Source organism: Podarcis vaucheri (assembly GCF_965113315.1).
Source record: "Podarcis vaucheri genome assembly, chromosome: 7".
In the NCBI taxonomy this organism is placed as follows: domain Eukaryota; kingdom Metazoa; phylum Chordata; class Lepidosauria; order Squamata; family Lacertidae; genus Podarcis; species Podarcis vaucheri.
In genome coordinates, this window is record NC_138765.1 from 61,041,268 (window position 1) to 61,057,147 (window position 15,880).

Consider the following 15,880-nt stretch of genomic DNA (forward strand, 5'->3'; position numbering starts at 1 on the left):
TTGTTTTAAGATATAGTTTAATTAACGATGCTTTAATGTTGTTGTGCATTTTAATTATGCATTGGTTGTATAGTTGTAGACTGCTTAGAAGCCATTTTGGCATATAGGTGGTCTACAAATTAAAAAGTAATAAAGTAGTAAGTAGTAGCGTGGGTCTGGATCTAACACACAATTTGTAAATAAATGGAATGGGAAGGGAGGAGAAGGACAAAGCCTGCTCCTGTATCTTTGGCAACAGGCCAAAGGTACAGGCACACAGGTGTCCACATGAATTCGACTATGCTGGTCATTCTCTCTGACAACGCTGCTGTTTCTTTTCTTCTTTTTTGTTCTTCTAGTTTTTGTACAGGCAAATAAATTGCAGCAACATATCTTTGCTGTCCACGGGCAAGAGGATAAAATTTACGATTGTTCCCAGTGTCCACAGAAGTTCTTCTTTCAGACCGAGCTTCAGGTACCTTTAAAAAAAGATTACATGCAAATCTATGCCATTTGTTCCAGTTGTTATTATATGTGGGAAATAACCTCATTTTGAGTATCAAGAGCATCTTCCGTCTCTCCCCACCCCCCCAACCCATGCTTAGTTCCTTGCAACATCAGAAATTCTTCCCTCTCCCTCTCTATCTCTGGGTGCAATCTCAAAAAAAAAAAAAAAGTCCTCTGAGTACGGGCAGCATAAATAAATAAGACCCGACAACTCTAATCATTCGCTCTGAGGATTTCACTTGACAGGACGCCTTACAACGCACTGCCACGTCCACACCGAGCACAATGTAAATAATTTCTTCCCATTGGTTAATAATTTAAGGAAAGATTAGCATACAAAAACTCAAGTAACATTTTGACATCCTCCATCTCTTCTTCCCCACCACCCCTTTCCCAGTTTTATAAGCACACACTTAAGACAATTGTGGCTCCCTTTCGAAAACCCAGAGCAAGCAAGCAAGCAAACCAACCAACCAACCAACCAACCAACCAACCAACCAAGCACATTTCTTCGTTTTTCATTACAGCTTGGGTGTGATTGAGAAGTATGGGTTCAGGATTGGGAGATGCAAATCATGGACAGGATGAGGCCTGTAGCAAAAGCATGACGGAATCTGGACCATGGATGTACCATTGGCTCTTAGGCAGCTAGAAGGCTGGGAAATTGGGAGGTGGTAGGTTTGAGGGTGAGGATCCCTGTGACCCTTCAGATGTTGCTGGAGTCCCAACTCCCACCAGTCCCAGCCAGCCAAATCAGGGGTGAGTCCAGCCATATCTGGAGGTTGAGGGAACCATATCTGCAGCTCTGCCTTGTTCAGTGCTAGCTGAGCAGGGTTGAGTAAGGAGTCTGCCACACCTCAGATGAGGAGGGTAAATTCTGCTGCCACTTGAGAGGGCAGTCAACTGATTGAATGCTCTTACCTGCACAAAGAGAGCGAGGTGTCAAGAAGAAGTGGTTCCAGCACTAGTTTTCTTGATTCAGGGATTTTTTCCGTATGTACGAAGGAGCATTCAGCCAGGTGACGTCCTGCCCCACTCTCCTACCTGAAGTGGTATAGCCTAGACACAGAGTTGCCACCTCACCTGTTGTCTGACAGTGCCAGGTGTCTTAAGTGGCATCCAAACAATGTTAAGCTTAGTTCTGCAACCTAGTTTTTCCAGCTTGCTTCTATAGCACCAATTCTGTTTCTTCCCCAAGGCACCCAGCGAGTGGCAGTGGTTCTTAGTACCCCACCTGGGCATTACTTTGCCCAAATAAGTGCAGTGGTCTCTAGCCAGTAACAAAGCAGGAGCTGGCTGAAACGTCCTGGTTCACACCCCATAATCTCTGCACGATGTGCTATTCACATATATGCAGGTGAAAGCCTGCATTGCAATTTCTCGGCAGGGGTGGTGGTGACAGCTGCAGGCTGCAGTCCACAGTCCCCTGACGCTCCCAGATACCTTAGGCCAGCCCTCAGGCACAAGGACTCTGGGAACTCCCTCTTGGATGCCGGCACCCTCCTGTTCCAGTAATCGGTGGCTGAACAGATGCGGTTTTGGCTTTTAATGTAAGGAGATTTCTAGGGAAAGTAGGCTTGATATTATCAGTTGTAGACAGAACACACTCAAAAGCTCACATTTTGACCTTCAGTGTGGAACATGCTACAGTGTGCAGCACCACATCGTCAACACTACGATTACCATTGCACTTCTAATCCTGAACTTCTGCCATTTCTGAAATTCTCAGCTCAGCCTTCTAACTTTTAAGGGACACACCAAAAATACTCTCATTCTCGGCCTTCTGCATCATACGTATTTTATGAGGTTAACGCTTCTCCCAAAATGTTACTGCAGCCCCCTGGTATATATAATCATTTTATGGAATGGTGCACCATGCCTCATTTAAATCTATTAGCTTTATAAACCATGATGTACTTCAACTTTGGAGAGTTGTGTGTGTGTATTATTATTTTTTTAATTCATCTTCCGCAATTCCCAGGCTGCTGCCTCTTGTGTCTTGCTGTCATGCTGCAGAAGGGATGGTTGATCTTTTCACTTTGTTGATTTTATTTTATTTTTCCCCTGGGGGGACCCTCTTCCTTCCCCTTGTTCTAGCAAACTCATTTGCATAAGTGTACAAAAGTTTTAACTATACCTTGTTAATATTTCAGTAAAGTCAGCAGTTTTTTGTTTGTTTGTTTGTTTCTCTGCTTTTGCATCTCCTGTCTTTAAGGAAGCCAACAATACAGTTGGTAAAAAAGCAAACTTGATGAAGATGATGATGGTGGTGGTGATGAATAATAATGGTAGAGATATTTCTTTCTCCTCCTACTACTACTATAAGTGTCTTGCTGCAAAAATCAAAATGGCAGGATAGTTTATAAGCACATCATAATTTCTTTGTGTCACTCTGTTGACATTTAAAAACTAGGTAATCTCATTACCAAAAATAAATATTTTATAAAGTGCCTTGCATTTTATAAAGTGGCCATTTTCATCCTTAAGCTTAGTGGTTTGCTTGCCAGTACAGCCCACTCCTTCCAGCCAAGCAAGTAGGCGTGCCGTAGGATGATTTCAGAAAGGGGTTGGACAAATGTATGGAGGCTGGCAGAGTCTCAACACCTGGCATGGTAGGGCAAATGTCAGGGTCTAGAATGACCAACTGGGCTGACTCTGGTATCCCTTTGATTTTTTTTTAATACTTTATTTGTATTTTAGGGCCTGACATCATCTTCATTTACCCCCAGAATATCTCTGGGTTCTCACATAGAGCCCAAGGGGATTCCTGAGAAATTAAAGTAGTGGCTGCTTTTCTGTCTAGCATGCTTCTTGCCAACACCAGGCTTCTCCCCCTTCTTACTCAGGCTAAGATCTAGTATCCTTTAGGTGTTCATGCAGGAGGGGTTTGTAGGTGCAGGCATCCACCCCCGTCAAAATTCTGATCAGTGTGAATGGTGCCTGTTGAAAGCTGGAAGGCTCCTGTACTTTGGGAGCCACTCCACACATTTTAGAACTCTAGTTTTATTTTTTAAAAAATCAGTGTGCAATGGGGACAGAGCTGCTTCTTGTTCCCATACCTTTTCTTTCTTGTTGACTTAATGTGAATGACTGAAGAGGGCTATGAGATATCAGAAATGTGATCCAAAATATTCTGCTAGGAAAAGACTTGTCACTCATCATGGAAGCAAATTTACCCGTAATTGGTAATGCTTTGCTGCCACTAATTCTTCAACATCTCACACTGGAATGTATTTAATGACCCTGGGAACATGTCTACTTAGCTCTTGAGTAAAATTTAAAATGAATTTATCCTTATTCATACAATAGAGAGACAAAAGGAAGTCTTCTGAATAAGGGAATGATTTCTACTTATCTCTCTTACAAATTGATCCATTGCTGCTTTCAAGCATCCCCCTACAAGCCACCAGATCATTGGTAGGATTTGCTTGAAAATCCTCTACCACAAGGACACGCACTGCAGTCCTGTGCATCCCTGGAAACAATCAGTTCTCACCAACTGGGGACGGTCCTGGCAGCAACACCCACATGCCATGCAGACACAGAGGGAGCCAACCCTCGTAGGCCTGGGGGCATGCCCCCAGCACACAATGCACAGAGAACTAGGCAGCAGCCTCTGTCAGCATCAAGGGAGCCTTGTCTTCTGTTAAAGCCAGCCACAAAGAATGGAGGTTGCTGGTTCAAATCCCTCTATAGGAAAGACATGTCTCCCTTGCTCCCAGATGGAGGACAAAGCTGCAAACAGGCTGTGGCGCCACAAGCAAGAGATCTCTGTGGCGTCTTCTGCTGGTGGTGGTGGTTTCCCCCTGAGGCCTAAAGTCCCTCATCTGGCATAACTCCAGTACAAGCTTGTGCCCTTAGTTTATTATAGAGTCAGAGAACTTGTACATAGACAAAAGCAGCACCAGATTTATCCAAGGCAGAGCAGTGTGTTGCCAGTGTCATTCTAGGCAAATATTATCCACCAGAAAAGGCTCATTGAGGAAGGGTATTGGTACATGAGAGATCTGTAAACAAATTACAGTTGAGAACTGTGCACGCAAAATCATTGTGAATATATGCTGGCCCAACAGCAATCTCAATAAGCCAAGCAAAAAGGGTTGTCTTGGGCTGATAGCTAATCCTTAAGAAGGAAAGAATGTTTATTTACTGTATGCTACTCTTTTGACCAAGGTCCCTTTACCCTTCTATGGTTTTTTAAAAAATATGGTTATGCAGTATCAGTGATAAACCTGACATGCCACTTATAAATACAGTGGTACCTCGAGTTACATACACTTCAGGTTACATACGCTTCAGGTTACAGACTCCACTAACTCAGAAATAGTACCTCGGGTTAAGAACTTTGCTTCAGGATGAGAACAGAAATCGTGCTCCGGTGGCGCGGCAGCAGCAGGAGGCCCCATTAGCTAAAGTGCTGCTTCAGGTTAAGAACAGTTTCAGGTTAAGAACGGACCTCCGGAACGAATTAAGTACTTAACCCGAGGTACCACTGTATACATTATAGTTTCATTAGCAAAACGTTTGTCATTATGATTGACCAGGGGAACAGATAGAGGGCTCAGTATTATGTCATCTCCTCTGATTGCCGATTTGTTTCTGGGATCAGTTCAAAGTGCTGGAGGGTTTTTTTACCCTTAAAGCCCAACATGGTCTGAATACCTTAAGAACATTATTCTCTGATTAAAAACCTGTGGAACATAGGAAGCTGCCTTTTACTGAGCCAGACCATTAGTCCATCTGGCTCAGTATTGTGTATACTGGCTGTCAGCAACTCACTTTAGGGTTTCAGACAGAAGTCTCTCCCAGCCTTACCTGGACATGCTGAGGATTGAACCTGAAACCTTCTGCATGCAAAGCAGATGCTCTACTTCTGAGCTACAGCCCTTTCCTAACACCCAGAGAGGTAGTGGGCAGGTAGGTATAAGAGATGAGACTTCCTAGACTATTTCATGCCCTCCCCGGGGAAGACCCTCCAGCTTTTGTTGTCGCTTGCCTTTTTTACAGTGGTGCCTCGCAAGACGAAATTAATCCGTTCCGCGAGCCTCTTCGTCTAGCGGTTTTTTCGTCTTGCGAAGCAACCCTATTAGTGGCTTAGCGGATTAGCGCTATTAGCGGTTTAGCGGCTATTAGCGGTTTAGCAGCTATTAGCGGTTTAGCGGCTATTAAAGGCTTAGCGGATTAGCAGCTGAAAGGCTATTAGCGGCTATTAAAGGCTTAGCGGATTAGCGGCTATTAAAGGCTATTAGCGGCTTAGCGGCTTAGAAAAAGGGGGGAGCGGAAAAAAATTGGAACACTTGCAAGACGTTTTCGTCTTGCGAAGCAAGCCCATAGGGAAAATCGTCTTGCGAAGCAGCTCAAACACGGAAAACCCTTTCATCTAGCGGGTTTTCCGTCTTGCGAGGCATTTGTCTTGTGGGGCACCACTGTATTTAGCTTGTTGAAGTTGCTTTTGAGGCCAGCAGAAAATTCTGTACAGAATTCACACTTTTTTGATGCTGCTATTTTGATGCTGGTTACTTCCTGTCTGATTATTTCATAGTTATTGTTTCGTAAGGACGGAATTTATTACATGGCTTTGACTATTTTACATAGAAAAGTAGAGCCAAAAATTACTGAGATAAATCAACTGAAGGGATCCTTGGGATTTGCACTGTATACTGTGTCCCCCTGTGAGTCCCCTTTTATTGGGGAGCAAATGGCAGAGTTGTCAGGAACTGGGGGTCTTAGGTTGTATCCCCTGCCAACTGTCATTGATTGCAGTCTCTTTACCCCTTGGAACTCAATGGGGAGGCCTTGAGAGATGATTTAGATTCCATCTATATAGCTCTGCTCAGATTTCTGTTTCCTTGTCACACTGGTGACTGACAAAAATGAAATGTTTAGCTCACATTACTCAGTTTACCATTAGGTTGAAAGACATTCTCTGTCTTTTCACTATAGATCCTCATCGCCTACCCTCCATCCCCATTTCTGTTCTGTTGGCTTTAGGGTTCTTAGTTTTCTCTCTCCTTTGTGAGGCTTCACATGCTGTTCATATAACCATTTTATGGAACGGCAGTTGCATGATGGATGAGGGCAAGCGAATGGCCAGCAAAAAATAATAATAATAATAATAAAAATCTAGATGAACTGCCCACATCTCAGTTCCATCTTTCAGCATCAGCACACAAAAGCGTCACTTGATCAGGTCAGGTTTCGGCCATGGTGTTGAGGTGCCCAAAGCCTTGACAGCCTGCAAGGAAAACACACACACACAAACACACACACACAAAACTGGGGTGGGAAAATCATCATAGACAAAGCTTGAAGCGCTCAATCAGAATGGTGGAACCTAACGTCCTTAATTGCCTTAAGAACTGCATTAAGCAAATTGTGAATGAGTAGCAGGGCATTTACAGGAAACTCGAGGAGGGGGTTTGTCTCTGATCTTCCTCCCCACTGTTTTGTGGGGAACCATTGCGTAGCCACTGAAGTATTTGTGTTTAAAGGATTAGTTCCTGCTGTTTGCTTGTGTGCTGCTAATCATACAGTTTCCTCTTAAATGATTGCGAGCAAGGGAAGCTAAAGCCAAGGATAGAGCAGCCCACCGATGAGGCAGGTATGGAGGGAGCAGGCTACCTGCCAGTTCCTTCCTAGCACAGGTGTGATGATGTCTGATCGCTTGTTAGGAATCTTTTTTTCAGATTTGGAGGCAAGTCAAAACACAAAATTGCTGGAGCTCCTCTGGAGGAACCTACTCTCCTTTTGAGGCCAAAACTGTATATTACGGAGAATTCTCAGCTGTCTCTGAAACCAGGCACTCCACATCTCCTTCTCCCATATAACATCCAGAAAGCGAGCTGAGTTAGTCCGCTGCAGTAAACACAACAAAGCATCTTGGTAGCACTGAAAAGCATGACGGATAGCTGACGTCAACGATCAGAAATAGGGTGGATGCCATAGAAACATATATTTATTTACTATTTTACAAACTGTTTTTTATCCCACTTTTCAGGCCATTATATTATCACAAATGGTTCACATCAAAAAAAGAGAGGTGCCCTGTCATCAGGCTTACAAACTAAAAAGGCAAGATACGAAGGGAAGGGGAGCGAAAGGGAAGAGACAGAGGAGGTCAAAACAAAGTGGTCAGCTACAAGTGGGCATTTACATATGATATATATGACTGGTGACTTTAAAAATGTCATTCTTTTCTATCAACCTAACATCTCCAGGTTTACAATATATACACAGTAACCCTAATCTATATAGATCAGCCAAATGACTTAATCTCCTCCTCCTGGTCCCATCTATGTGGTGTTGGACTTCAGCTCCCATCAGCCCTAGCCAGCACAGCCAATGGCCAGAGTAGATGGGGAATGTAGTCCAAAAGATCTGGGTTGGGGGACAGGCTATACTTTTCCATCAGAAAACTACTGGAGGGTTATTTCAAAGTTTCCTTTGGGATGTGAGGTGGCATTTCCCAGTGCAGATCTCTGTGGAGTCTTGTCCTTTGACTGGGCTGAGAAGTATTTGCAAGTTCTGTGTGCTTGCACAAGGCAGTAATGTTTTTAGACTTTTGACCAGATGTGTGGTAGTTGGGAGAGTTAAGGTCACTTAGAGATCTGGAGAGGGCACAACACTCTTCCTTGTCCAGCTACCTTTCCAAGTTCCCTCAAAACAAAACAGCATTGTCTGATCTCATAAAGTACTAATATGAAACTTCCAGTTGGTCCATTATACGTCTAATTATACCTAGCTAATAGTGTACTAGTAATCTTTTATTAAGCTAGCTATGTGCTAGTACACTTTTATTTTACACCAATTGCTTGCAAATTCCCAAAGTGGCCAGTAGGGTTGGCTCCAAATATGAGGGAGCCTTTAGACCAGGGGTATTCAACCTTTTTATACCTACCACCCACTAATGCATCTTTCTTGATGGTAAAATTTCCTTACCACCCACCAGTGCTTGGTGGAAGGAGGATTCAGCTTGTGCCGTAGAACCTCTTACTGCCCACCTAGAATCCTGAAACACCCACTAGTGGCCGGTAGGGACCAGGTTGACAACCCCTTTAGACTTATGTCCTTTGATGGGCCCTAGCAAAACACTGTGTCAGGGGCATATCAATTAGGGTGGCCATGTGACCTGTTTTACAGTCCTCTAATAGGAGTCCTCACTCTGAAGGGTCCTCTGGTCCAAGTGCGGTTTAAAGGTAAAGAACCATAAGGAAGGCTACCTGCAAGGGCCTTGAAGTTGCCCATCAGCCATTAGCACCTGAGTTAACAGCCACACAGGTCCACCTGGTCACAGTTCTCCCTGTTAAGGTGAGGTGCATTGCATTTCTATTTAAATTATAGTAAGATATAGATGATAGATAGATGATAGATAGATGATAGATGATAGATAGATAGATAGATAGATAGATAGATAGATAGATGATAGATAGATAGATAGATGATAGATAGATAGAGATATAGATTCTCTTCTAGAGTAGCACAGACAAATGTTTTGATAGGCAGTGTCCCCTTTTGTCCAGGGGTAATAGGTAAGGGGCCACCCTAATTGCAGGTAATTAAAATGGTAGTTCCCAGTTCCAGACGTCTGTAAAAAATAATTTAGTGGGAGGGGATGTCTAGGGCAGGCATCAGCAGTGGGGCCTGCCAGAGCACTGAACCCCTAGCAACTGCCTGAGGGTGCCATATGCTGGCGCCATCCTTCTTGCTCGGGTAGGGGTGTGTTTGTAAAAGAAACCTGAGTTGTTTGTGGAGTGGGCACCAAATACCTTGTTGTTTTTGTGGTTGTTGTTGGTTTTTTATTTAGTTAATACCCCCCCTCCCCAGCAGCCCCTCATGCAATCTAAATTATGACTGTGAGAATAAGCAGCTTGTTCATTAGTGTAATTTGTGTTGTATTTTACAATTTGTGCTTGGCTTGGAAATCAAACCTCAAGAGACACTTTTTGGAAACAAACCATGAACTCATTCTACATTTGATAGAAGGCATTAATTCCGTATGCAGTTTTTATAGGTTTTGCGAGGAAGGTATGGCTTCTCTACCTCCCTACCCATCACACCTTAAAATCTGTTTCCACATAACGGTTGGAAAGATTCCCTAAAACCCATAAACTTGTGTTTCCCCCCCCAATCAGAGAATACATCACCATCTCCTTAGAATCGGAATTAGTCAATTGGTATAACCATAATCAGTTACTTCTTCATTTAAAAATAGAAAGGGGGGTTTATTACAGGATCTACTTGGAGCATTTTATTTAATTTTTAATTATTATTAGTTATAAAACTAATAAATTACAAGGAAAACAAAATCCATTCCAACCCTGTTACTGGATCTCAGTCAAGCACCGTCAGATAATTATAACTAACATTAATTAAAAATTAACAGTGCTCTAGGCGTTTAACCATCATTTCTAGTCTGTTTTTGGCTGCAAATCCTTTACATATTAGAAGGCATTCTGCTTCACTAGTACTTTCATGGCTTTGAAAAAGGGCATTTTGGTTTTTTTGAAAAAGCCACACACACGGAAAACCCCTGGAATTAATACCAGTGGCATTCTTCCTCTTTTCAAAACTGCAACATCCTTTCATTCACTCTTTGAACATTTTTACAGTTCAGAGCTTGAATTGGGTCAGGGGTGGGGAACTAGTGACCCTGCATATGTTGCTGGACTCCCATGATCCCTGCTTCCCATGATCCCTCACCATTGACCATGCTGGCTGGGACTGTTGGGAGTCCAACATCTGGAGGGTCACAGGCCCCCCAGCCCTAGTTTAAGGGCTCAGCTATTATACCAAACTTGTAAATCAGCCCACAAAGGTGGTGACTATTGCACCGTCCACACATGTCTCAAGGCGATGTACAGAATGCAACAAAAATAGCTGAAAATGACACAGAAAATAACAGCAGATTAGATAGATAGATAGAGAGAGAGAGGGTTTTACAATATTTTAACAACAAAAATTAAATCTAAACAAATTCAACCTACGTTTTCTTCGACTTCCCCCCTCCCCCTGTGGCTCCTTATTTTATATCATATTCTTACTGCATAAACAATTCAGACCTATTTACAAAGTTATCCTTTATGTTCCCTTTTAATTATTTCTTACTGCCCGTGTTTATGTCAATCCTGCTAACATTCTTAATTGTTTACAGTTTGTCTTCATATATTCAACATATTTCCCCAGTTCTGTTTTTAAAAAGTCTCTCATCCCGATCTCTTATTCTTCCAGTAAACAGCAGATAATTTTAAACACAACGCAAAACAGACACTCTTGGTAGAGACCTAGTCATCACTCCTATCTGCACTGCAACATTTTGTTGCAGGTCCTCTTCCATTGGATAACTTCTAAGTTACAGTGGTACCTCAGCTTAAGTACTTAATTTGTTCCGGAGGTCCGTTCTTAACCTGAAACTGTTCTCAACCTGAAGCACCACTTTAGCTAATGGGGCCTCCTGCTGCCGCCGCGCCGCCGGAGCACGATTTCTGTTCTCATCCTGAAGCAAAGTTCTTAACCTGAAGCACTATTTCTGGGTTAGCGGAGTCTGTAACCTGAAGCGTATGTAACCTGAAGCGTATGTAACCTGAGGTACCACTGTATACCAGATGGCAAGGGGGGTGGGGTGGAGTGGAGTGTAAGGCAATACCACCCCACAGAGCAAAATCACCAAGAGCAACTGTTGTGGAATCTTTCTGTTTTAGTTTGATGTGTTTGTCACTCTCTGTGTGTATATCATTCTTCTGCATCTCTGATGCATGGCATGATTTTCACCCAGCTATGAAGTCCTGGGCACAAGCCACTATCTTTTTGCCTGACCTGCCGCATGGGGTTGCTATGAAGATAAAATACTATGATGTCGCTTATGTTGCCTTGGGTGCTTTAAAGGGTGGTGTACAAATTAATCGATGTATCCACCACACAGAGTCTTTTGTCTGTGCCCTGTATCATTTTGAGAGAGAGAGAGAAATTGTGCATCAGTTTTCAGTGTAGAACTGATTTAGCTGGGCAGTAACCAGTCTTTTCAACAGACTCTCCCACTGCAAAGTGTTGAAAACTGTCAGTGCTGGCTGTTCTGACTACCAAAACACACAATAACTCCACATTATAGCATGTGTCAAAAACCCAGCAGAAGTGGGGGAGGGGGCAAAGCGAGCCAGGTGAAAGCCATTGGTTGAGCCGTCAATGCACTTAAGTGCGCCCAAATGTCAACATGTGTGATCGAGTGCACGGAGGCATGTATTTGCAGTGTGGCAGGGCTGGCACCAAGAAGGGACTTCCAACAGGCGAGAGATGGAGCGTGGAGCTGATGTTCAGGCTGCCCGTCGAAACCCATTGTTGCCTGGCATTTTATGCCCCCTGGGGCAAAGGTCCAACCAAGTTTTGTGCAGGCAACTTGCCATACCAACAGATGGGCAGGAGTGCAAGCGGCCAAGAGGCAATGTATATGCATCACTTGTGTTTACTGAAAGCGCAGTTCCTTCTCGTAAATGTCCAAATGTCTGGCCTGAGCTATGGCACCTCCAGACGTGGCAGCACAAATGCAGATTTCTCTCTCTCTCTCTCTCTCTCTCTCTCTCTCTCTCTCTGTGTGTGTGTTAGTGTGTCTGTCTATCTGTCTGTCTCATTAGAGCCTATATATAAAAAGAAAAGAAAGAAGGAGTCCTGTAGATGGGGAGCAGCTTGAGCATTTTCACATGATGGCATTCACACACTTTCAGGTTTCAAATAGATGCTTGCAAAGGAATTTCCCCTTTGCATGCATGTAGAAAACATGCATGGAATTGATGGGTTCTTTGCCTGAGAAAAAGCTTTCCTATTTAGGATTATTATACTGATAAATATATAGCTTCTGATAATATATACTGATAAATATACAGCTTCACCTGAGATGCAGGTGAAGCTGAACTAGGCCATTAGGGAAGGGCTGCATTTCAGTGGTAGAGTGCATGCTCTGCGTGCAGAAAGTCCCCTTAATCTTCAAATGAAACTCTGGAGAGACATTGACAGTTAGCATAGAAAATGATAAGCTACATGGACGAATATTCCTATGTTCCGAAATCCAAGATGGTCTACTATTCTCACCACCAGCAGCTCACCAGAGTCTCAGGCAGAGGTTCTTTCCTGCCATGGTATTAGAACTCCTTTAGATGGAGAGGCAATTCATTAGCCACAGCTCCTTTTGCATGCAAGACAACTGCTCTCCCTTTGAGCTAGGTGCTGTTCCCTGAGCATGTTTGAGCAGCCTGATTTTTTTTTGCTGTCATTTTACTTCTTGGATCCCTCAAGAGGTACAGGGATGAGGAACCTGTAGCTCTCCAGATATTGCTGGAATTCAACTCCCGTCATGTTCAACCAGCATGTTCCGTGATCAGGGATGATGGGAGTTGTAGTCCAACAACATGTGCAGGGCCACAGGTTCCCCATCCCCGTTTTAACACAAGACCTTATGAGATGTAGCAAGCCCCCATCTACACAGAAGAAGGCACAGGTACTTATTTGCTCACTTCCTTCACATGTAATTGTATAAAAATAAATGCATGAAACGCTGGAAATGTGCAAGCATTCTGCATAGGTGCAGTCATACTTCTTAAATATCTGAAGCTGCTCTGACTTTTGTCACATATAAAAGACAGTTAGGCCCTGCCATCTCTTAGTGGCAATTGTCTTCTTTATTGGTTCTCTTCTCGTGGCAGTTGACTAAAATCTGAAATATCTGCAGCTGGGCTTGTGTTGGAGAAAAGGTTAATCTTGTATTTTCTGGTGTGTTGGTGAACAAAAGTGTTTATTAGAGGGTGGGGGGGATTCAGAGGAACAAGTAGCTCCACAGTATTGGAGGATGAAAGAAGCCTTAACAGAGACAGTGCTGAGACAGTGCTTGAACAAGGGACTATAGCAGAGGTGAGGAACTGGATCTAATGGGCAGGCCAGACCTTTATTTCCCTCCATTGCCACACACAGGAATTGCCTACCTGGCATCACAATGACATCAGGTGATCCATTCTGTACACCCAGTTAGAAATAAAATTGTGGGGCCAAAGGCACAGCCTGCAGAGTGCCAACGACTTGCTGATTGTTGTGTCTTGTGAAGTCCCATGCATAGATGGCTCCTGCAAGACCCAGTGATCTCTTAATTGCTGGAACTCACAAAGCTCCATGCACAGCATTTTGCAAGACCTGGTGATCAGCTGATGCTTTGCATAGCCAGCCCACAGTGAACTAAGCCAATCCACAGTGAGCACACATACATCTGATTTTAAAGTAAAAAAGTTTTAAAAATACTCAGTAACCCAAACTATGGAAGCACAACTGAAAATAGGAATACGGGCTGCCATGCAACACAGCTGTCTAGTGCATCACAAATGGAGAGCAGGGGAGAATAACGAACACTGATGCCAGAGGCCCCTGTTCTTACTAAGTCCTAATTAGGAAGGATATGTCTTAAACAAGCAAGTTACATCCCATGCTGCTGTGGAAGGCCAAAAGGTATTGTGATAGCTGTGTTTTGAGAGGAGGGAAGCAAATAGATGGGAAAGCTAATGTGGTAGTTCTGCCATTCTCTTCAGTCTCGCCTAGCTTCCGATTAGCATTTGCTACCATTAGTCAAAGTTGATGCAGGTTAAGGTTGTCAGATGTCCTGTTGCCTGTTGTCACATTTTGGAAATGCAAAATGTGGATTTCCACATTTCTAAGGCTTTTGGGGTCCTTCAATTGACCTTAAAAGTCCCCACTATTTGACCTCTGATTTTTAACGAATAAAAAACCAATATAGATGTTTTGAATATTTGCATTCTTTTAAATAACATTCTTAAATTTATGATCAAAGGAAACCATTAAGATGATCAGCCTTGCAGATCTCTCTTTATTCTGATAGTAAATTCTCCTTTGAGATCCACTTGCAAGGTCTTTGCCTTGAGCTATTACTGACTCAGGTTTTGCAAAACGTATCTTAAATAAACCTCAAAGGAGTTGAAATTGCTTTGATCTGACATCTCAGGTTCTGCAAAGGTGCATTAAGGGAAGATGTCCTGGAGGCACTTTGAAACAATTTTCCATGCATCCACTTGGCTTGTGAAGCTGAGCTGAGCTGTGTGGCAGATGGTCAGTTCCAGATCTTTGCCAAATTTACCTCCAGTGCCAAATAACATTGTTTAGGAAGCATTCATGAAAAGAGACATAGGCAAAATCAGGAAATCACTTTTCAAAGCAGGAAGGAAGGCTGGTGTGGCATAATGGCTAAAATTTTGAGAAATAGTGACTTGAGTCATGCCCAAATTAAATCTTATCTTAGGCATGATTTCATGCCTTAAGGAAATTTGCTGTGGTTTCGGCATCCTCCCCCAACACCTGTACTGTGGGGTCAATGAGACAGACATGTCTGACAGGGGTTTTGTAAAGATGGTGGAGCTATTAGCCACACTGCAATCTTGGCTTAATAAGCTGGGATATGTGCATGTTTCATACACCCTCCCACCCACCTCTTTCTATCTGTCCTCCTTTTGCATGAGTAAATAAGCCAGGAAGCTACAGTTAACCATAGTTTCCTGCTACACCTGCACCAGGAACTATGGTTAGTGACCCCCCCTCAAAAAAACAGGTTCTGGAAGCCGGCTTTAAACCAGACCTTCTTTGGATATAATGGGAAGCTATGGCTCGGGGATGCGGGTGGCACAGAGCCTAGGACTTGCTGATCAGAAGGTTGGCGGTTCGAATCCCCGCGATGGGGTGAGCTCCCGTTGCTCGGTCCCTGCTCCTGCCAACCTAGCATTTCAAAAGCACATCAAAGTGCAAGTAGATAAATAGGTACCGCTCCAGTGGGAAGGTAAACTGCGTTTCCGTGCGCTGCTCTGGTTCACCAGAAGTGGCTTAGTCATGTTGCCCACATGACCTGTACACCGGCTCCCTCGGCCAATAAAGCAAGAAGAGTGCCGCAACCCCAGAGTCAGTCACGACTGGACCTAATGGTCAGGGGTCCCTTTACCTTTACCTTATGGCTAGCTTGCTGCTTCTTGGTTTGTTTCTCTGCTCATGAAAAGGAAAAAGCAGGAGCAAAGAGGCTGCATGCAGGTACATGGAGTTCATGCATATCTTGGCTTATTAAACTGGCACTTGTTTCTGCGAATGCAGCCCATGCATGTGAAACACTTGAATACTTGAAATGACTAAATATTGGTTTTTATTATTAGTTTTGGAAGTTTTGCAATATCTTTGTTTTGCAAAGATTACTACTACTACTACTACTACTACTACTACTACTACTCCATCCGAAGATCACATGGCGGTTTACAATATGAAACCCCCCAAACGCATACTGTAATAACAAACAACTCCCATTTAAAAGGCCATGGATTGTTTAATTAGCCAAAGGCCTGGCAGAAGAGTTTTTGCCTGGTACCTGAAG

General features: G+C 43.4%; 1 protein-coding gene across 3 annotated transcripts in view; it reads left to right on the forward strand.

Annotated features, from left to right (window-relative positions):
- ZNF423 (zinc finger protein 423) overlaps positions 1–15,880 on the forward strand; it is a 333,305-nt gene that overhangs the window by 295,656 nt on the left and 21,769 nt on the right. For all 3 annotated transcript variants that reach the window (XM_082232860.1, XM_082232859.1, XM_082232861.1), the window contains one exon: positions 339–454. In XM_082232860.1, coding sequence (XP_082088986.1) covers positions 339–454 — 116 coding nt within the window. The remainder of the gene's footprint in view (positions 1–338; positions 455–15,880) is intronic.